General features: G+C 47.8%; 1 protein-coding gene across 2 annotated transcripts in view; it reads left to right on the top strand.

Annotated features, from left to right (window-relative positions):
• Window positions 1–21747, top strand: part of jarid2b (jumonji, AT rich interactive domain 2b) — an 85297-nt gene that overhangs the window by 17324 nt on the left and 46226 nt on the right. For both annotated transcript variants that reach the window (XM_035528955.1, XM_035528956.1), the window contains exons 2-3: window positions 17747–17876; window positions 20914–21037. In XM_035528955.1, the coding sequence (XP_035384848.1) occupies window positions 17747–17876; window positions 20914–21037 (254 nt within the window). The remainder of the gene's footprint in view (window positions 1–17746; window positions 17877–20913; window positions 21038–21747) is intronic.

The following is a 21747-nucleotide window of genomic DNA, read 5'->3' as shown; positions in this document are numbered from 1 at the left end:
TCTTCTTTCTTCTCTCTCATTTCTGACACGCATTCTGCCCCTCTTTCCTGCTCCTCATCTATAGCTGGAGGTGTTGAAGTGGCCTCGGTTGGGCTCACGTGCCTGTAACTGGTGTTGAATTCAGCTGATTGCATCGAGTGTCACTTCACGCGACCTGCGTGCGCACACGTGTTCCGCAACTGTCACTGGTGCGTGCACTGCGATGCCACTTCCTCGTCGATGAGCAGGAAGCTCCAGAATAATTAATGATTACCACATGGTACCACTTGCTCTTCAGGGAGGCGGTCTAAGGAGGGGTAGGTTATTGGGTATTGAGCTGGTTGATTGGGTGCTGGTACAAAGGGGTGGGTCATTTAAGGAATGGAGTTGTCAGCGGGCCAATGGCAGGGCTGCTGCTATTTTAAGAGTGTTTGATTAGCAATGAGTATCCCTGTTCTGGGACACCACTCTTCCAGCGTGATGCTTCTCTACCTCCTCTGTCTCCCCCTCTCTCTTCTCTTTCTCTTTCATGGAAGGCTTCACTGCTTCAATACCTTAGTTAAGAAGTCCTCATTCTGTTTCACCTTTTGGCAGTGAGGTAGCTTCAGCACACACAGCTCCCATTGCCTCACGCTACATGGGAACCTACAGACTTCCCTTACTATAAGCTCTGTCCCTTCCACAGACACTCCTTCAATTCACTAAAGACTCACTTTCATGGTGCTTTCAGCAGTGCAAACACTCCTGACTCATCAGCTTTGCCGGATCCAGACAGGACTCTGGGTCTATCTCTGTTTCTGGCAGTATAGGTGTGTGGGAGGGTATGTAGAGGAGGGCGATACCTGACTCTCTCTAGCTGGGTAAGAGGCCTGAAACCATACGAAGGGCATGTGTACTTCAGTGAAATAACGAAATTACCACTATTCGAATGTTCAGAAATTAACCATGAAATCTAATTTAAATAAAACATGTTTTCTTTTGTTACAAATGTGGGTATAAATAAAATATTTAAGATGTGACATTACTCTGCGCATGTATTGTACTATAGGCTACAATATCCAAAACCAAGCTAGAATCCACGCAACTGTGCAAAGGTACCTTCTTTTAATGCATGTCAGAACAGGGGACTTTTATTTTAATAGTGTCTGTAGCTGCTGGAGCAGAGGAGAGCATGTTGTCCATAAAACTCTCTCTCTCTCTCTCTCTCTCTCTCACACACACACACACACACACCCCAAGGTGTGAGCTCTGTATGCTGCATTAAGAGTTTTCTGCTGTAGTCTCGGATTCATTAGATGGCTGTTATTCTGACCCCCTCCCAGCATAACCTTGCCCTCTGTAATGGCCTTCTTGAAGTCCTGAGAGTGCACAGAGGGGCAAGGCCCCGATTGGCTGGCTTCTTTGTGGATGGGCAAATCTGGGATTGTGGCATCTTGTGTGACTCCTGCAGGTACCGTAGGAAGGCATTGTAGGAAGGGTAGACTTTGGTTTCCTGAGGTGCTGTATTCTTGGCGAGCTGGCGCTATTCTTCTCACACTTGGCGAGCTGGCGCTGCACCTTGACTGATTGGGGAGGTGAACATGAAAAACATGGTTGCAGAGATTGTCGGTCCCCTCAGAAATGTTTGCTCTTGCCTTTAGTGTTGCTTCCAGTTCTCTTATTGATTCTCCCCCCATGTCTAATGATCGCCCTGTAAGAAAGACCTGGGTGAGTAGCAGCATGATTTATCAGAACTTTTCGGATTCAATCCAGGGAAATCAAAGCCTTTGTCCAATGTATATATGCCTCTGCAGTCAGGCTCCTGCGTTAGGCCTCATGTCTTTCACTTGCAGTGCATTTTCCTCCCCCTCCATTTAAACAATCGTTTCTGGTGTTTTTATTATTTTTTGTTAACTGGGGACCATAATTTCATATTGTGACTCTCCACATGACTGAACTCGACGATTTACCAGCGTGGAACTCCTTAGCTATTTATAGGGAAAATGAACACAGCGCTTGAATTGAGTCTGCATTTTCAGCCATACTACATTACTACATTTATTTTCTAAGTGTCTGTTTATGTTCCTGTGAGAAGAGCTGAAGTCATGGCGAGCGGCACATGGTTTCTCTGCACGTTCTCCAGCAATGGTTCTCTTCCCACCCACAATGCACTGTGGAAGAAGCCACATGCCATTGAAATGCCTGATGCATACAGTGAGCTAATACCAGAGCTAATAAGGAAATGATTGTGACAGTAACAGAAAAACAGGTTCGATCAATGACAAGTTTTATAGTCCTCCATAAATCAGGCCACAAGATTCATGAGCGTGGAGAGAGAGAAGCAGCAGTGCAGATTTGAAACTGTGTGTGGAGCTTAGTTGAAGAACTCCGTCTGCCACATCTGTCTGTTGTCTGGACAGCCAGTCACTCAACGGACAAGAAGGGGCTTGTTGATGTCTCCGGCATATATGATCACAATTAGCACCTAGACACAAGGAACCCTAGCTTTTAAAGTTAAAATGGCTGCAACTCTCTACCTTGCACGCGCGTGTGTGTGTGTGTGTGTGTGTGTGTGTGTGTGTGTGTGTGTGTGTGTGTGTGTGTGTGTGTGTGTGTGTGTGTGTGTGTGTGTGTGTGTGTGCTGTTGCCGGCTAGCTGACTATATAATGGGCCAATTAGCTGCTCGGTAACCCTGGCAGAGGAGCGTAAGTGAACTAGGGAGCAAGTGAGCGTTTGCAGCTGTGTTTTTAAACTGTGCTGAAGGGTAAAGGTGCTAAATGATGGAGAGGAATCTCACAATGATGGAGGAGTACTGAAAGGAGCAGCTCCACTACTGTGTGTGTGTGCGTACGCTGTGCCGCACATGCAAGGATATGCATCTGTCATGAACAAATTAATGCGCGTGCGCACACACACACGTTCAGTGTGCACATGTCTGCTGATGTTCCTCCTGTATAGAGTCATATGCTGAGTTAAATTTGCTGCCCTATTTATTTTTCCGTAGTGGACTGGGGGGGGGGTGATGCTGTGAAGCGGGGACTGTGCACATGTCTGCAGCGTTGCTGAATGCTGAGCCTCCGTAGTGTGCAAGCATGACCTGCAAACTCATTCTGCGCCTGCTGTGGTCTGTGTGTGTGTGTATGCACATCAAAGGAGCTGCTTAGGACAAATGTGTGTGTGGGATGGGGCAAGGAATTTGTTTTCGTGTTAGTGTGGTTTATGCTGGGTCAAGTTGACTGGTTATTATATAACTGACCTTGAACCAGTATGTCTAAGACCATTGAATTATGTGTCCCTGGGTCAGCTGGTCTATACAGAGAAACTAATGTGGAAACCTGTGAGGGACCATAAAGGCTGCTGAGATACCGAGAAGTTTTTCTGCTTCGTTGCATGGCACCTGAAGACATAACAATAAAGTACAGGAAAATGCCTTTCAAATGAAAGCATTTATCAGGAAACGTTCCTGAGCTCTGGTATTATCTAGTGCAGCTCCTCCTTATCCAGGCTTCTTGCTGGTGCAGAAGAACAGGTTTCGGAAGGTGGGACGTGTATTATGAAACGTACCCTTAAAGGCAAATTCCATGCGAAGCCATAATTGATTATGTGAATATTTTAAACGTTGTGGCTGTTCAGACCAATTTAGCAAACATTCCCAGAGGCAGATAAAGGGCTAGAGGAAGGGGAAAAAGCATGTTAAGTTAGTGATGATGTGACCGAAGGAGACCATAAAAGAGTAAATGAAGAATGATGATGATACCCTTACTAAAGCGGGGGGTTGGGCGGGGGGGAAATCAGTGTATTCTTCCTGAAATCCTTTATTCTTGTTAGAAATCCTGCCGCTTACGTAGGGTAAATTGGAAAGCTCCATCTACAAACAGTTTTCTGCATTTTATGTCTTCACTTTGGGCCTGGATATGTGGGGCTGGTCTGGAGGCATTCATGCTTCACACGTCAGATGTCTTCTGAGGCCACCGTATGTGGACAATGTGCAGCACGTTCATCCTGAGAGTAGACAAAGAGCCGGGCAGCTGGGATATGGGACGGGGTGGGGTTGGGGTTTGCGATTGGCTAGCTTTTCATATTTGGTCAAGCTGTGGAGTTTGTATCTGGAGAGCATTCCGCCACTGCTGGTGAAAAAGGCAAACATCTTAGGATGTGGTTCTGGGTAGAAGGAGTGAGGATTGTGTGCGCGCATATGTGTGGGCGGGAGATGGGGGTCAGTGCGTCTGTCCTGCTGGAGTGAGTGCTCTGCTGCTCTGTTTCCTGCTGGTTAAGATGGAGCCTGTGCAGCCGGACAGCTGCTTAAACATGCAGCGCAGCTCTTTGAAGCTCTGAATGGCCTGCAGAGCCTCTGTGTTCCTGGGCCAGACCCCATGCCGTTCGCAGACAGCTGTGTGTCACCCAGTGTATTCTGGCGGAGGACGGGTGGAATGGTGCGTTGGTTCAGATTACACTGTACCTTTTGTGAAGGTAGTTCTGTGATCGCCACTGCATTTCCTTCGCTCTTTTTCCTTCATTCTGTCTGTAGAATCTCCACAGAGGATCTCCATAGAGCCACAGCAGGTTTTTTTGTGTGTGTGTGTGTGTGTGTGTGTGTCGTTGGAGCTGAAGGGGGAATGCAGAAGTAAGATCTGAGGCTGGGTTTGCTGTTTGACACGTGGTGGAAACACTGTTCGGCCCTGAAACACTGCTGGCTTCTGTCAGCCTGGCTGCGATGGTGATGCTCCTGGATCCTCCAGGCCCTCTGTCCCCTGCCTTTACGGCAGCTATGTGCTTTCTCTGGGGAGCTCTGTCAGTGTGAGGCTAACTCGGCACAGACAAAAAGAGAGACCCGACACACACCACATGATGGACACCGATAGCAATTGTTTTTTAAATTGTATTCAAAGCTTGTGTGGTAGTGTAACTTCTCCTGCTGGGACCTGCTTCTCTTCTCCACTGTAAATTCGGAGGTGCACCCAGCGTGGCTGTGTGGGAGAGGAGCCAGAGTGTGCCGTGCATTAAACAGGCATTGATTGATCTCTCATATGATTGTTTATTTTGCAGTGGCTGGCAGTGATGGATGGAGCTTTTTGAGAGAGAGAGAGAGAGAAGGGGGGGGGAGGGAGGGAGAGGGAGGGAGAGAGAGATCACCGCATCTCCCCAAGGAGGATGGATGCAGGATTGGGGAGGAGCTGTCATCACTCCTCAGCCTGCACCTCTCACACACTCCTTTAATTACTCATCACGTTAAAAACTCCCTGCAGCAGCCAGCACTCACACCTGTGCGGCAGTGTAAATGACGCCCTGCTTGAAGCGCAGTGACGAGCCTCTGTGTTTTGTGACTATAAGGACAGGTCAGAGGTCACTAGAGGGAGGACGACACAGAAAAGCCATCTCCTCTCACGTCCTTGAGAGGAAGTGTGATGGGGGTGGGGGCATATAAACAGAAATGAGAGATGGGGTCTCTCTTCCTCTCCCCTGGGGGAATGCGGCCTGTGCATTCATTAAGGGAGGTACCTGAGGTTGAATGCCATCATACGCCGCTAAAGGCTGGCTTTATCCTCGCGAGGTGCATGCATGCCCAACATCTTTATTCCTTCCTTTTGACTGACAGGCGGGGTTGAGGTTGGGGGTGGTGCTTCATTGGGACTCGGTGCACAAACCTAATTTCAGCCCCTTCAGAGAGTGGCTCCTCTAAATGTCACATTTGAAGTGTGTTTGAGGCTGTTTTTGTGGTGATGCCAGTGATGATGGGACCCCGAGTGCGCACCGCCTTAAAAAGAAACCCAGACGGAGAGGTGGTTTGTGGCCATGCCTGCTTGTGCCAGCCTGTGTCACTACTGGTGTGAATAAAACAAAGCTGCGTAAATAAAACAAAGTGTAATAGCTCATCGTCAGGGAGGACGTGGTACAGATCAAACGCGCTGATATCATTCAGCTCATGGCTATATCTGGAAGTGTGTGTCTGTGTGAGTGCAAGCAGGAAGCATAGAGGCCTTGTGTGTACATAAAATCTGGGGTATTTTCACCATTCATGTTTTTGCCTTGTAGTTCACGTTTACCTGAACTAACCTGCTATATTCTCTGCTGTCAGTCCAAATCGAGACCTGCTGCACCAGTGTCGGGTCTGGAAGCTGAATGGATCCAGATAAGGTCCAATATGCTTATGGGTGACCTCACTGTCAAGGGGGTGGAGAGATGACCTTTGAACTTCCCTTTCTGGGAGCCCAGCGTGATTCTCCTTCGTACCCTCTTTCTTACCTTCTTTTCATGTAATCAGCACCACTTTGTCATGTAAAGGACCTTTTCTTTGGTGAGGGGGCGGGGGATGGGGCGTCCTAGCCGAGAGGGGCGGGGTCCTGCGCTTGCTTCGCATAACCGTGTGTGATTGACAGGCCCTTTGAGCACTGTGGCTAAGCTGTTCCCAGTGAGGTGGCTGGTGGGAGTGACCTTTGACTCCCCCCCCCCCCCCCCAGACCACCTGCTTGGCCTGACCCCAGGGTCATGAAAGATTCCCAGAACTGGACATCACAGTCCTGATCTTTAGCCCCTCGTTGAACGGCCTCATATTGTCTCTTTATAGTCCATTGGGCTGTGCTAATATTGCTGGAAATTTAAATTGTGTGTGTGTGTGCGTGCACGGGAGTGTGCGTGTGTTTATGAACACATCCATTTGGTTTGAGAGTGCAGTCCGTGTTTATTTTATTTAATACAAACCCTGTAACTGGCCACTTTTTAAAAAATTTTTTTTAACAATTTTGACCATTTTTAATATTCATCTAAAGTGGACATCGTATTCATGAGTGCACTTAGATTCCTATGAGCTTTAAATGAGGCTGCTGCTGTTTTCAGCACAATAGAGGCAGCTGCTTCCTCGGTGGTCCGCCTTCTGCTGTTACACACAGTCCTTCCTCTCTCTTGACTTTAAGCTGGTTAGTGAGTGAAATGGCAAGACTACTTTCTTTACGAGGATTTCACTGTTGTAAGCATGTGTTGAATTTTTGATTGAATCAAGGTGTGTGTGTGTGTGTGTGTGTGAGAGAGAGAGAGAGAACACTCCAGCTGCTGTTTTCCTCTGGCTGAGGCTTTCCCAGGAGAAATGAATAGTACTTTTGGCTTTTGGGCCACAAAATAACTGGGGTAGGCGGAGTATTGGCTATTCTTAGAATTGCTGAAGTGTGTGTGTGTGTGTGTGTGTGTGTGTGTGTGTGTGTGTGTGTGTGTGTGTGTCATGGCCAACATGTTCACTCTGACCCCCATCGCTCTCAATTAATGCCGGTCCATATGGATTCAGGGCAGATAATGGAGTGTGCACATGTGTGAACGTGAAGCATTGCACATCTTTATGTATTTGAAACCCACTAACTCCACAGGAACTGTCCCACACTCTCAGCTGCTTTGACCTGAGAATTGAATCAGATCACTCATCAGGGGTGGGCGCGCGTGCATGCAAGAGGGAGGGAGATTTAATAACTGTGCATCCATGTGTTATCTGAAGTGTGCTGGTGAGTGAACCACACCTCTGTTCCCCATTGACCGAGCCCCATAAAAGCGTAAGTGGAGTTTGGCTCCCTCTGAGTCAGCCCCGCACGTAGGAGCAGCCCCCTGCCGGAAAGCCCTTGACGAGCAGGCTCGTGCCCCCAATCACAACGGCTGGCGCCCGCATTAACATTCCAACCAGCAGGAGTTAAAGCGGAAGGCTGATCCGGGGTAATTACTGGTAAGGCTAATCGAGTAATTAGAGTGGGAGTGAAGTGATGTTTGTTCAGGGTCTCAATCTCATGTTTACAGCAGGATGATTTATGAAGGCACCCACATGGCGAGTGTGTTCAGATGGGCCAGGGGAATGGGGCATACCATCACCGGCCTCTAGACGTGCCTCTGCGAGGTGTACCCCATTCGAAACACTTGATTTCTATCTTTGTTTTGTCGTCTGGGCGCAGCTGTGGTGCGACTTGTGCAGGAGGGAAGCGTGCGATTCCCCAGTAAACACCCCCCCCCCCACACACACACACACCCTGCTCCTGTGGGCACAGTCACCACGCTGGCTGGGGTTGTCACGGCGGCAGGCCCTGCCCCACAGCGTGGCTGCACCCCTTTGTCCCGTGATTGACACGTGGGAGCCGGGCGACGCACACTGCCAGGCCCATGGGTAATGATGCGGGCGAGTGCTTGTGAAGGGGCTGCTTGTTACCGCTTGACAGTTAAAGAAGCACTCAGCCTGCCAAGGTGTCTGCAGCCAGCCAATGTATATTTATGAAGCTTGTTAGAGACGTGGGGGGGGGGAGGAGGAGGAGGGGACAGGAGACTCAAATGCAGAAAGACGGAGGCAGAAGGGCTGTGTGTGTGCGCGCAGGAGCGCTGGCCTGGACCCGCAGCCAAACCTAGCACGCTCCTCACGACTGCAGGAGAGCTGTCTGTGTATGTAAGCATTCAGCAGACCCCACTCCCACCACTCCTCTGACCCCACCACCCAAAACCTGGTAACACCTTGTAGTATCCCCACTGAAGAATGATGAAAATGAGCCACACACACACGGGCCTCCTAACTCATAGTTTTGGTCTCCCATTATTCAGCAGTGGGAGGAGCTCATGGGGCTGTGGGCGGGGTCAGCAGCAGGTCCTGTGGATCAATGCGCTGTCTCTCTGTATTGATAACGCAACTCTCTCTCCAGCACAGGAGTGAAGAGTGAGCCCAGGCAGTATCACCGCTCTGTGTTTTTGTGTGTCAATGCGTGCATGTGCCAACCGTCAGGAGGGCATCCCAGGACATCCCAGTGTTTTGTTTGCCCTTATGTGGGAGTGTGCTCACACCGCAGTGCTACTTGCTTGACAAGCTTGCGCTCTCCCCCTCGCCATCTTTTAATGCTGCCTGCCAACCGTTTGAAAAATATTTGCACCAGCTGTGAGGAGGAGCTAGTGCTCTAGTGCAGTGGTGTCCACACTACTCATTAGCTGCTCTCACCTCTAAACATACCTTCACCCTCTGTCTCACTCGTAATAAGCCAATCCTTTCCTGTCCACACACTAAACACAAAACAGGCTTTATTTTGTACTGAAACACTACTTGTTGTGTTGGTTATGTTACAACAACCTGTGTTTCTATTTTCTTCTGCAAAGGGCTTGTAAATGGACACTAAAGATCTGACTAGGGTCTCTGGCTATTAGGAGTGATGCCCGGTTTGTTCTGTGAGGTAGAGCCTACTCCTTGGTCTCCCTTGAGTGTAAGAAAGTGACTTCTCACTAGTGCAGAAGTAGACTAGCTCATACTTATCCGTGTATGTTGGTGACAGCATAGAGAGCATGTTTGCGCGTGTTTGTGTGCATCTGCCGGTGTGTCTTCATGTCTGAGGTAGGGGGCCTGAGGGCTGGTGATCTGCTCCACGCTCCCCCGAGAGCCGGATGGGCCAAGCCAGCCATGCTAGTCTCCAACAAGTCATCTCAGTGAAGAGCAATGCCGGATTGATTTACCTCATCTGCTGCGTCACATTTCACAGGCTGGGCTGAGGGTGAAGAGTGAGCGTGCGTGCGTGTGAACCGCCGGAGCCTTTTAAATACACTTTACATTCTCCTATCCTAAATGCACCCTGACAGTACAGTACTCACTCCCTGCTGTTATAGTACGCTCTGTCCCTCTCTCGCCCTGTAACCCCCCCCCCCCACTCCTGAATCCCAAATTAAGACCTCACTGAGCATTTGGTGAGAGACACAGGCTTCTATTTCCCCTTCCATTAAAATAGCATATGGGTGTGTTGGCACACTGCTGGCTGTTAACATTCTCTCAAGTCCTCTGGCCACAGGCGGAGCACGGCCACGGTGCGTGTGCGATGTCTTCTGCTCTGATGCTGAGCGTACCCCCCCCCGTTCACGCATACATCTACGACCCTCTCCGCTGGACACATCTGAGAGTGAGCTGTAATGCAGAATGTAGACTACTCCACCTTTTGGATCCCGGTGCACACTGGAATTCTTCATTTACTCCTTCCTTCTCCTAAGTAGTAGTCCCCTGACATGGCCTTCTATGTAGAAAAGGCGTAAAGTTTGTTGGTTTTAGAAGGCATGCTGGCGTGCTCCAGCCTGCGAGAACAATCAGATGAATTGCAACTCTCTCTGGCTGGAGCCATGCCATCAAATTCCTTTGCCATTACAAAGTCCCAAGTCCTGGGCAGCAGCTATTGATTTCATAGATAGCCTGCAACTTCAGGAGCATGTTTTGCCAGGAAATAAAGGTTCAGTTTGTCAATCTGGTTTGAGAGGGGTGGTGAGCGGAGCAGGGTTCAGAGGCGTACATCGCCACCCAGATTACGTGCTACCTGACTTCCAGTCGTCAGATCAAAGACTGGCCATCTGCAGAAGATTTCTTCTGAGTCTGCTGTTGTTGAGCATGTCAGTGGTTGGTAGATTCGTTGAGGGATGTGGGCAGAACAAGGTGCAGTATGGCCAAGACTGAGGAGATGGTGGTGGACTTTAGAGGAACTTTAGAAGGAGGTGACTGGGAGCTCAAGGTACCTGAGAGTGCAACTGTACCACACATGGGACCAGACAAGAAAAACTGAGACTAATGTGCCTTGTTTGGAGGGAAAACGCTTTCCCTCAGTGATCAATAAAGTCTTGGTCTGTCTGTCAGCTGTGGAGCTTCCTGTGCTGTTTGTCTGCACACATGCATTCTGCGTGTGTGCGCGCGCGCGCGCATGAATGCATACATATGTCCCCATGCACACTCCCTTTCTGACCTTTCTCCAGTTGACAGGTCCTGGCAGTCACTCTAACTTCGGCCCATTACACAAGGGACATATAACCTGAGAACTGAGGTGTGTGTGTGTGAGTGAGTGAAACCCATGTAACACATTGCCGTGCCTTGTGGGGGACAGTTGTACTTGTGTAGGACATCCATCCATGCCAGGAGAGCCATTGGGTCAACACCAGGGCTGGGAGCTGCCATCCTACATCCCACTCTGGTCTGTGCGGCTGCTGTTCTGCAGTAGGCTCACAAAGCCCTCTGTCTACCACGTTAACTCCACTTCTGCCCCTGCAGAGTGTGTGTGTGTGTGTGTGTGTGTGTGTGTGTGTGTGTGTGTGTGTGTCAGTGTCAGAAGTGACTCAACTCTGTGTGTACACATTGGACGATGTGATTGTGATGAGGGTGTTTGAGGTCCTGGCTTTGACTACACTCTCATTCCTACAGCTCACGTTTGTTTTACTGTACAAACAAACACTGCACACTTATCAAGTCACAGCTTTGCTCACACTGAACCTAAAATGAGAACCTCTTTCTGTTTAATGCAGCAGTGTAGCGCTATTTATTTTTTTTTATATGCTGTACTAAAACTAATTTATTTGCTTTGCACTTTTATGCGTACATGGATTAGTCATTATTAGGCTACTGTCACGTGACGGGCCTGAACTCGACGACCACTCGCGCTTTTTTCTCCGCCTTTTAACGCTGTTATGAGTACAAACATTTGCTAGTTCCTGTACGCCGTGATTGATCAATAGCGCGCGGTTCGGGTCCGGTTTAGCACAGCGCGTGGGCATCGGGCGAGCACGCGGTGAGCAACCGTGCTCTTGCCGTCCACGTCGGTGCCTGAATTGACGTTCGTTAAACCGGAGCTTTGCGTCTTAATCCCGCTTTAACCGATTAGCCGAGCCGTTAACTGGAAAACTGGAGAAGTGTCAGGAGGTCGTATGTGGATTTATTTCTCATGTATTTTAGATTACCTTTGAGGGACAGAGATCTTGTTCCTTCTATTTAGATGAGATTATTAGTGAAGGCCTTAACTGAACTGTCTTCTGTCTGTCTTCGACCCCCTCCGTCAATAGCATGTTTTCACGTAGGGTGGACATCCTTGTCTGAGTTTGTTTCACATCTGCATATACTGAGTGCGTGGGGGTGGTGCGTTTTCGTACATTTGCGCGTTGCATCGCTTAACCAACTCGTGCAACCTTTGTTCCAGAGAGTTGGTTGAGGGTGAGATTGTGTAAATGAAGTCATGTAGGCGATGAAAGCAGACAGGTCGCCAGGCAGAGACGTTAAAGAGCGTTTAGTCTCCCTGATGCAAACTACAAAGAGTGGCCCAAACGATCTGTCCCATTGATAGGTGTGTACACACACACACACACACAGAAGCTGCGGTCATATGTTGCTTGTTGTCTCATGCAGTTGAAGAATACCTGTGTGTGTGTGTGTGTGTGTGTGTGTGTGTGTGTGTGTGTGTGTCCTCATACCGCCAGCTCTGATCTGGTATACCACACCAGTGTGTGCGAGCATGCTCAGTCCTGAAGTGTTGCATCACGCTGTCCCTTGACAGTCTTGTTCTCTTTGTTGAACAGCAGGGACTAGTGTGTCACTGACCTCTAGCCTCCACTTAATTAATGTCGTTGCAGTTTAGTGCATTCATGGGGTATGGAGAGGGAGACTGTTTATGTATGCCTTTATGTAGTTATGTGGTTTGTTTTTGCGGGAGTGTTTGTAAGTCAGGAATTCATGTGACACTGTTTCAGTTCAGGAGAGCTCATAACAGTCCTGAGCTCTCCTGCTGTTGTGGGTTGAAGCCTGGCTGTGCAGGAAATTGGCAAATTTAGTTTGGGCTTGGGGTTTGTCCTAATGCGGCAGCAGCTTTTCACATCATGTATAAGCCCTGACCAGAAAACCTGCATTGAAGTCTACCTAGAAAGACAGAAAAAGACAGATGGAGAAGAGGGGGGAGAGAGAGAAGGAGGAAAAGAAGAGACTTGGGAGTGAAAGAGGACCTGCAAGATTAGTGGGTTTTCCATTTAGCAGTTGCACTGGGGCTAGCTGATTGATTGATTCGTGTTTTAAGAAGCTACTGTGAGTCTTAATGAGAGTCCAAACAGCGCTCAGGATGAAGGCTGACAGAAGCCAGCACACTGGCTGGGTTTATGCTTTCGAGGACCAGCCATCACTCAGGGCAATGTTTCAGGCCCTGGGGAAGCCGGGCTCTGCCTAGTCCTGACCCTGTGCTCATGTGATGTGCCTCAGGAGAACCATTGTCCTGGGCCGGAAACACGCCAGTGCTTCCGCCTTGGTAGGGTGTAGTGGCTGGGGTCGGAGGTGAAGAAGAGAGGTTTACATACCCAAGTCAGGAGCACATGCTTGGCCCTCCTTTCTGAAGAGTGAGTTACCACTGTGTTGGTGAACAGTGTGTGTGTGTGTGTGTGTGTGCGTGTGTGCATGTCTACACGTTCCTCTGCAGCGAGGTCAGGGTGATATGTGGCTGTTCCACATACCCATTTATCCCCCATTCTGGAAGTTTCCATGTTTTGTGTTTTTGATCAGAGCGGCGCACTCTTCCCTTTGTGCTCGGATCACGCAGGCATTACTCTATTACTCTTTGATGACTGTAAAGTCCAAAGCTCTAAGTAGCCCCCTAAAATCCCAGGTCACATCAGATCAGCTTCATGGAGATCAAGAGCGTACTCAAGTTCAGCTCCAGCATTGTTTCTGCAGAGCTCTCGGATCCTGTTGTGTTGCTGCTAATCTGGCTTGGCACCGTTGTCTTTCCGACATCCTTCTCCGAGCTGCGTCCCGGGTCTATAGGAACGCGGCTGGGAGCACTGTGTGTGTGTGCACGCTCTGGTGTGGGGGGAGGAGGGTGAGCTGTGTTGCTGTGTGGTCCTCTCTCTCTTGCTTTGTGTGTCAGTGTGTGAGAGAGAGGGGCACTTTTGCACTTCAGGATTAGAGGAGAAAGATTTAAAATGGCTTAACAATTTCAAAGCTTTTCATGGCTATGATGTTGGAACCAGTGCTTATTTAGGCTCTTGGTCTTCTTGAGGTGTGTGTGTGTGTGAGAGAGAGAGAGAGAAAAAGGTTTCTTCACATCTGGAACGCACATGTGGCAAAAGGGGAACAGTCACTGTTACTCTTTATAAATTCTTTCTCTCTCTCCTTATCCCTGTCGCTTTCCCTTCTTTTTCTTGCAATGTGCCTTGTTTTTACAAATTTCATTTGGCACAGTGCCCATGTTGCCTGCTGTGGAAAAGCCAGCAGTAAGCAGAAGTGCTATATTTAGTCCAGTCATGTGAGTCTGCGTTTAGTTCTAAAACCAGAGTGATCTTTTCATGCTGGGGTGAGTCCCCTCCTTGCACTGGACCTGCTGAAATTTGCCTATTCACGTGTGAAAAAGGAAGTTGGGATTTCATGTGCACATACAGGGTGTTGGGTGTTTGGTTTTTGTTTTTGTTTTTTTAAAAACATTTTTCCCTCTACCTGGTTATCTTCCAGTTTGGACATGATTGGCTCACCCAGCATCTCTAGTGGGCTTCTGTCTAAAAGTCCTCTACTTCACTTAAGGTGGATGAGTCATTTAACCTGTTTTTTTTTTCCCCCCTCAGTAAATTGTGAGCACAGACACACATCCAGCATTGCCCTTTGAGGATTACAGATTTTACCAATATTCATCAAACATGTGTCCGTGTGCTGGTTTGTATTTGGAATTTTATTCAATACCCTTAACTGAATGTAATTGAAGTTGTTTGTTGGTTTGCTTACATGCCGCGAAACCCAGTTAAACAGGAAGTCCATGCTTGGGTAACGTGTGTACAGAATCTACAGGACGTCCCTGTGGGTTTGCTGCACAAACAGGCTGCTCGGGGCCTAGGCTTCAGATAGGAAATGCAGACGCTTTTGGAACTGAGATGTTTTTATTACCAGGAAAAGGACAGTGTGTGTGTGTGTGTGTGTGTGTGTGCTTAAATCTGTAAACACTAGTCTACAGTAGCCTGTGGATTCACATTGTATAAAATCCATAATAAATGAGACCACTCTGGTGGGTGTGTCGTCCCTGCGACATCTTCACCCAAGCTTCTATAAACCCAAACACCTGCTTTCTGGTCTATTTCTATTTGTGATACATGTGACGTGTGCTGGGTTGAAATCAAATAGTGTCTAGACCTTCATGTAGCATCTTTTTGCATTTGCAGCTGTTTACCTGTGTGTGTGTGTGGGGGTGGGTGGGTGGGTGGGTGTGTGTGTCCCCTGCCAGTTGGATACCCCCCCCCCCCCCCCCCCGCCAACAGCTAGAACGTCTCCTCTTCCGCAGGGAGTGAACTGCTGTGTGAAGGTTCTGGGGTGCGCAGTACACCTACAGCCTGTCCCATCTGAGACGTGGAGTACCTCCGTGCAGCTTATGGAGCTTGGCCTTAATGTGTAACAGTTAGAGGCCGTTACCTTTAGTGAGTTTTTCTGCTGCTGCTGTATAATGGGCAGAATGGGGAAACTGCATTAAGCATGTTCAGTCCCAGCTCAGCAATGCTTCTTGAGTGAAAGTAAAACTGGCAGCTTGCCAGGGTGAAGGCGGGCAGATAAGCAGGAGAGCGGCAGCGCAAACTTTCAAGCAGATTCCTGGTAGGCCCTCCGCGTTCAGAGCAGAGCTGTTCTGTGCAGTGTTGCGTGCGTGCTGGCGCACAGAACAGTAATGCTCTATTCAGATAGTTGCTGGCCTGGTGCCAGACTGCAGGGAGGGAGTGATCTGTACCTGCCAGCCTGCACTGTTGTGCTCTCGGGATCCTGTGACGGCATCACGCTTTCGAGGACTTCGGACCATCTCTCAGCCTGTTTACACACGCGTGCACACGCGCCGGAACAAAAACACTCACAGTGTATGCCCGCACAGAAACACAAACACACAGGAATGAAACCAACAACACAAGGAAAGTTTAAAGATGCAAATAATTGAGTGTCCCCAGCTGAAGCATGATGCCATCTTGCATTAGAGCAATAACGCAGGCCTTACAAAAGCTGCCAGTTTGCGTTGATGTCAAATTTGCCCAGTGTTTCCATTGTGTGAGAAATTTGTGTGTGCGCATGTGTGCGTGTGCACGCACATGGTTTCACACTTCACACACCCAATCAGCTTCTGTCAGGTGCTGCAGAGCATTGATGCGTAGTGCTGTGCATGTGTGTGCGCGTGTCTGCTGGGAGATATGAAACTCACCTGTCAGTGTTGGTACACACACACACACACCTTTTGTTTCCCTCAACCTCTCCCTTTTATTTCCCCATAGGAAAATGATTCTGTTTCCTGCATGGGGAAATGGCACCTGCTTATTTAATTGGTTTATTTTCATTGCATTTGTCAGGCCTTTCTCCGGTGAGTCTCCAGTGATGAACGCTGCACCCATGTGTGGTGGAAAAACTGTGTGTGTGTGTGTGATGGAGACGTTTCACCCGTCTCTGCATTTGTCTAGTGACTAAACTGTCATAGCACACTCTACACAGCACGCTCCTTTTCTATCCTTTTACATGTGCTGCAAAGCCAGCCTGGGTTTCAGAGATGGGTCTGCTCTCTCTCGGATCTCAGTAACAGTAGCTCAACACTGCTGCTCTAGAATCTCTGACAGTGTTGTCTCTGTGTTAGGTGATGTGTGCTGATGAGATTGGAAACCTCATTACAATCCTTAGTTCTCTCTCTAGGCTCTTCCACATTTAGAAATGTGGCTAAAGTTTTATTTCTCTCTCTCTCTCTCTCTCTCTCGCGCTCTCTCTCTCTCTCTCTCTCTCTCTCTCTCTCTCTCTCTCACGTCTGACTTTCCTATGCTCTCCCGTGTCCACTGACTGGGCCGAATGCTCATTTTGGAGTGGGTTGTGTGTGTGATGCTCTTAAGTAGATTTTACTGTTCTTATCTGCTTACTGAACTGATAAGATCCCACATAATCATTATTTCCTCTCTGTTAGAAACCTTTAACCCATCAGAAGTGACACAATCCCCCCCCTTCCCCGCTGTCAAGGTCGTTTAGGTTTTATGACTGAGGCCAGAGTGTATAGTTATGTCTTAATGGATCACTCGTTGCTTGATTAGCCTACCTAAGATATCTTACTGCCTGAGACAGGGTTAGTCTCTGGGTTAGTCCCTTTAGGGCAGTCCACCATTTTAATGCTTGGCTGTTTCTGTTAATGCTAAAATCAATGGAAAGGTCATTCACAGCTTTTACTGGAAAGTGTGTGTCTGTGTGTCTGAGAGAGAGGGAGAGAGAGAAAACGAGAACACTGCAGAGATTATATTCTGTTTATTGAAGTTAGCCAGCCTACTAAGAAGTCTTTAGTTTAATGCTGGTACAATCACTGTGACACTTAATTGGGGGCAGAAAACATTTGGTTTCACTTTTTCCCCCAAAGGTTTAAAGCCTTGTAAATAATTTATTAAAGTCTTTTTAACTGTGACATTAAATCTTTATGAATCATAAGATCCTGTTCCCTGCTGGTTTGACTTCAGGAAGTGCGTGCTCACTGTCTGGGGGTGGTGGGGATTCCTGCACTTACTTCTCTTAGCCTCTCAGTGACATGTTGGCTCTGCTTAAAACTTTTATTTTGGTTCTCTGTTTCGCACTGCACTGAAGTGGTTTAAGCATGAGCCAGACATAACACTAACCTTTTGAAGTTTAAGCCTATATTGATTAGATCTTAATTACAATTCTAGTCCTTGCATATTGTCTATTAATACCTGACCAGTTGGAGACATCCCACATTGAAGAGGTGTATTTTTTGTGTGGAACAAAGTTCTGTTTTGAGGAGAACGACAGTCTATGGTAGTGAGTAACTTTTTAAAATAAAATGAGATGAGATGAAATGAATAAATAAAACCATGTAGAAGCCAGATCTAGAGGGAGAGACTCACCTGCAGTGATGTCATCATGTTTGATGTCCAAAGGAGACGCACTCATGCGTTTGCTGCCTTTTGATGTATCTTATGTAATGCATCTAGTACATCTTTGTTTGGATTGTCTGCTCGGAGTGTTTGCTGACAGTTTTGTTTGTTTGTTTGTTTGTTTGTTTGTTTGTTTATGTAGGACGACAGTGATGGAATCCCGTGGTCGGAGGAGCGAGTGGTGCGGAAGGTTCTCTACCTCTCGCTGAAAGAGTTTAAGAGCGCCCAGAAACGGCAGCTGTGTGACGGCCTCGGCAATGGACTCACCAGAGGTGAGAATTTCAGCCTTCAGCACATTATCATTCTCCTCTCACTCTCCTCTCTCATGCCTTGTTCTGTGACCTTCATCTCTCACACTCCTGTTGCATTCCTCACACACCTCTTACCCTCCTAGCTCACCATGTGCTGGAGTGCGTGGAGAGTTCAGTGAGGTCCACACGAAAGTACAGTCACAGTTATTTGAGAAATGGACTTCACTCTGAATCCAGACCGACAGAGAGGGACAGTAAGACAACCATGGACTCTATATAAAGAGCGTCATGTGGTTGACCCCACACTCTTCTTCCTCCTACGTTTGCTGTGTGGCCACACACGGTTAGCTTATGCTGGCTGTTACACTGCTGTTGGCTACTGTAAATCCTTTTTTTTTTTTTAGGCCTGTCCGTTACCTGTCTACACAACCTGCCATGTAGTCTCTCTCTCTCTCTCTCTCTCTCTCTCTCACACACACACTCCTATAAGCATGTAGACAGGGCTACACAAGGAGATGATCTGGGTCAGATCTTATTTCCTCCTGTGGGTCAAGATGGTCAGATATAATAACACTGTTTAGTTGTGGTGTCCTCCCAGCATTCTGTGCTGTGTGTTGGGCGGGGGGGGGGGGGGGTGTCTGTGGCAGGTTGTGTAAGCACTGGCGAACAGGCACGTGTGTGTGTGTGTGTGTGTGTGTTGTGGAGTGAGATCTGTACTGACCTGTCATTCCTCATTTATGGCTCCGGTAGCCAACCTGCAATCTCTGTCTCTGCTTGCCCTCCTGTCTACTCTATCCTCTGTGTGTGTGTGTGTGTGTGTGTGTGTGTGTGTGTGTCTCACCATACCTGTCAGCTCTTCTCTGACTCACTAACAGTGACAGTATGGCCCTTAGTGTTCCCCTTACACATTTGCTCAGTTTTCTCTCTTGTATTTTTTCTTTCACTTTTCCATATACTCTCTCCATCTTTTACTTCACTGTGTATTCTTTTTGTCTGTCTTTTGACCCTTTTCTGTAAATGTAGAGTGGACTCTCAGCAGAAACTCTGTACTCAGGGGGTGAAGGGGTGAAGGGATGCACTGTTTTGGCTGAATGGCCTCAATCTACATAACCTGTACCTCAGTGCTCAGTGGCAAGCTTAGAAAAGCATGTACTCATGCACACTCACATACACATGCAGAGGCAGCCAAATGATCCTTCTTTTTCGGCAGAAGTGAAAACTTTGTGCGTAGAGGCACATCTAGTCAGACTTCCCGCATTACCATCGATCCAGAGCTCGGCAGGCTGGGGTTCACGAGTTGAGTTCGTGTTAAATCAGAGAGAGAGGGTCTGTCATGTGTGAGACCCTCTGCACTGTTACAGTTTCATTAAAAGCACCAACACCAGCATGAATATTTAGCGTCTTTCTGTAGAAAATGCGAAGCCTTTCACCGTATTTGCCAGGTTTATTGTGCACACAGAGGCCATGTGTGGCGTGTGCGGGAGGAGGAATGTGGACTCTCCACATGTCTGAGTGCTCCGCTGCTGCTGGTTCTCACCCCTGGGGTGCAAGATGTAGGACTGTGGGTTTGCTCATTTAATAATTAAATATTACCGTTGTCTCGGGCAGAGCTCATCTGTCGTGTGCGGGCTTTCTTCCAGGTCACGTGAGAACAGCACATGATGAGCACGTGGCCTGTGTGATGCGCAGAGCTTGGGGCTTGGGGGTTGGCGGCTTGCATCCTCTGTTTTGCCTTTTTACTTATGTGGTTCCTTTTTGAGGTCAGAGCAGTTGTTTGTTCCTTTCTGTTTTTCTGTGTCGTCCTCTGTAGTTGTTAATGGTCCTGCTTGAGCACATCCTCAACTAGAGTGTTTTGTCCGTGGACTGCTCTTTTCAATCTCTCTCCACTCTTTTGAAGCCCAGTCATGGTGGTCTGTAGAAAAACACCAGTATTTTGCAACTTTTTGCATGTTTTGATAAAGAGCTAAATGGGATTTCACATTCTCTTGCTCTCTCTCTGTCTCTCTCACATACACATACACATTTTCATTTTTAAATCAATGTGTCTTTAAGAAGGAAACACTAGAGGAAGTGTTTGGGCTGACTAAGAGATGGTGAATGATAGTTACATTGCTGCTAAAACATGATTGGATTAAAAATGGTTATGACGCAATACCCAAACATGCTCCATAATGTGGAGCCTCATATCTCATTAAACTGGCATATCCAGCTGTTCATTACTGACTGAAAATCAACAAGATCTGAAATAAAATATTTATTATTGAAATGAAATGAGCGTTGACAGCCCTAATGAAGTGGGTGTAAGTCCAGGCGTTCCTCTTGCACGGAGACCGTTTAATCTTAGCCATGTAACTAGTCATTGCACATCAAGTGGGACCTGCTGCGTGCTGTATCACTGGTCCACAGTGGTGTGTGTGTGTGTGTGTGTGTGTGTGTGTGTGTGTGTGTGTGTGTGTGTCAACCCTACCGCAGTGAGGCAGGGTATGTGTGAGGCCGGTCTGACGCACTGGTTTTGCTCTCTTCCCTAACAGCTGGTTGTCTGGACTTGTTTCCCTTTCTAGTCCTTTTGCCTTTCATCTGTGTAAACAGCTTCTCCATCAAACCTGCTACTTGTAGCAACCATCACAACTGCTGCCTGCTTCACTCACTCACTCATTCACTCACGTGCATGTACTCACGCACTCAGACTCTCTCTTGTGCACGCACTGTGTACCCCCCAAAACCTAATCGTTTGGTTATCTGGGCTTTTCCCTGTGTTGGTTAGACTGGTTGCCTCAGTCTGTCCTGCCTTCTCACACGCTCACTCGTTCTCTCTCTCTCTCTCTCTCTCTTTCCCACTTCATTCTTTATTGGCCTGACCAATTACAGGAATTGAATTACAGGAAATAATTGCGACAGATTTTAGAAGCTTCAGTTTTGAATTACAAAACAATATGATTTGACGTTAGTATGAGAGCATGAATAATGGTTCAGAAAACAGGAACTACGTACGCGCAGCTTCCTTAACTGCGGATGTGGCAGTGCTGTGATTAATCTAACTGCTCGTGTCCACACACAGGCTCGCTGTCGGGCATCCCGCTCAGCAGCTCTGGATCCAAAGGGGCACGCAAGGAGGACGACTCGCGCTCTCAGAGCACCGACGGGGGCAGCGAGGGCTGGGAAGACGTCCCGGCTAAGAAGAGGTGAGCAGAGAACTACCCCGGAGGAGTGACGCCCCAGATTGACACCACACACACACACACACACACACACACACACACACACACACACACACACAGAAAGGTGCCTGGCCCTGAAGTGACCTGGGGCTTATTAGCAAGATAACGATAGACCACTGGTTCAACAATAAAGAGTATATAGAAGTTCCATTAAGTGGGACTGGTGGGCTTTAATAAGCATTTTAATGATTAAAAATGTATTGAATTAGTCTCTTTAAGGTGTGCGTGATACTTTTTTGGAAAGCAATAACTAAAAAGGAAGTGAAATTTATGATTGTGTAATTATTGGCTTGACATCGTATCATTTCATGTGGTTATTTTGTAGTGTGAAAAGAGGAACCAAGGGCTCCATTTATCAAGGAATGGCTTTTCATTAATTAATTTATTTATATATAACTGTGTGGCCAATATACGTCTCTAAAAAACAGTGTGAACATGAAGCAGTGTCTCTGAGCAGGCTGTCACTCTCTGTTAGAGCTCAGCTGTGCACTTGTGCTAATTTGTGCACAATGTACTGGGATAGTGACATGGAATGCTTAAGCAGCCCTGAGTCAAATCACTGCTCTCAAATGACGCACCCACCCACAAATCTCCAGTAGAAAGCTTTTAGGGTGTGTGTTTGTGTGGCTTACTGATGCTCCCTTATGAAAATATTCTTTCAGTGTGAGGAGGTA

Source organism: Electrophorus electricus, chromosome 8, assembly GCF_013358815.1.
Source record: "Electrophorus electricus isolate fEleEle1 chromosome 8, fEleEle1.pri, whole genome shotgun sequence".
Lineage (NCBI taxonomy): Eukaryota > Metazoa > Chordata > Actinopteri > Gymnotiformes > Gymnotidae > Electrophorus > Electrophorus electricus.
Note: the sequence above shows the minus strand (reverse complement) of the source record. Positions and strands in the feature narration are given on the sequence as shown.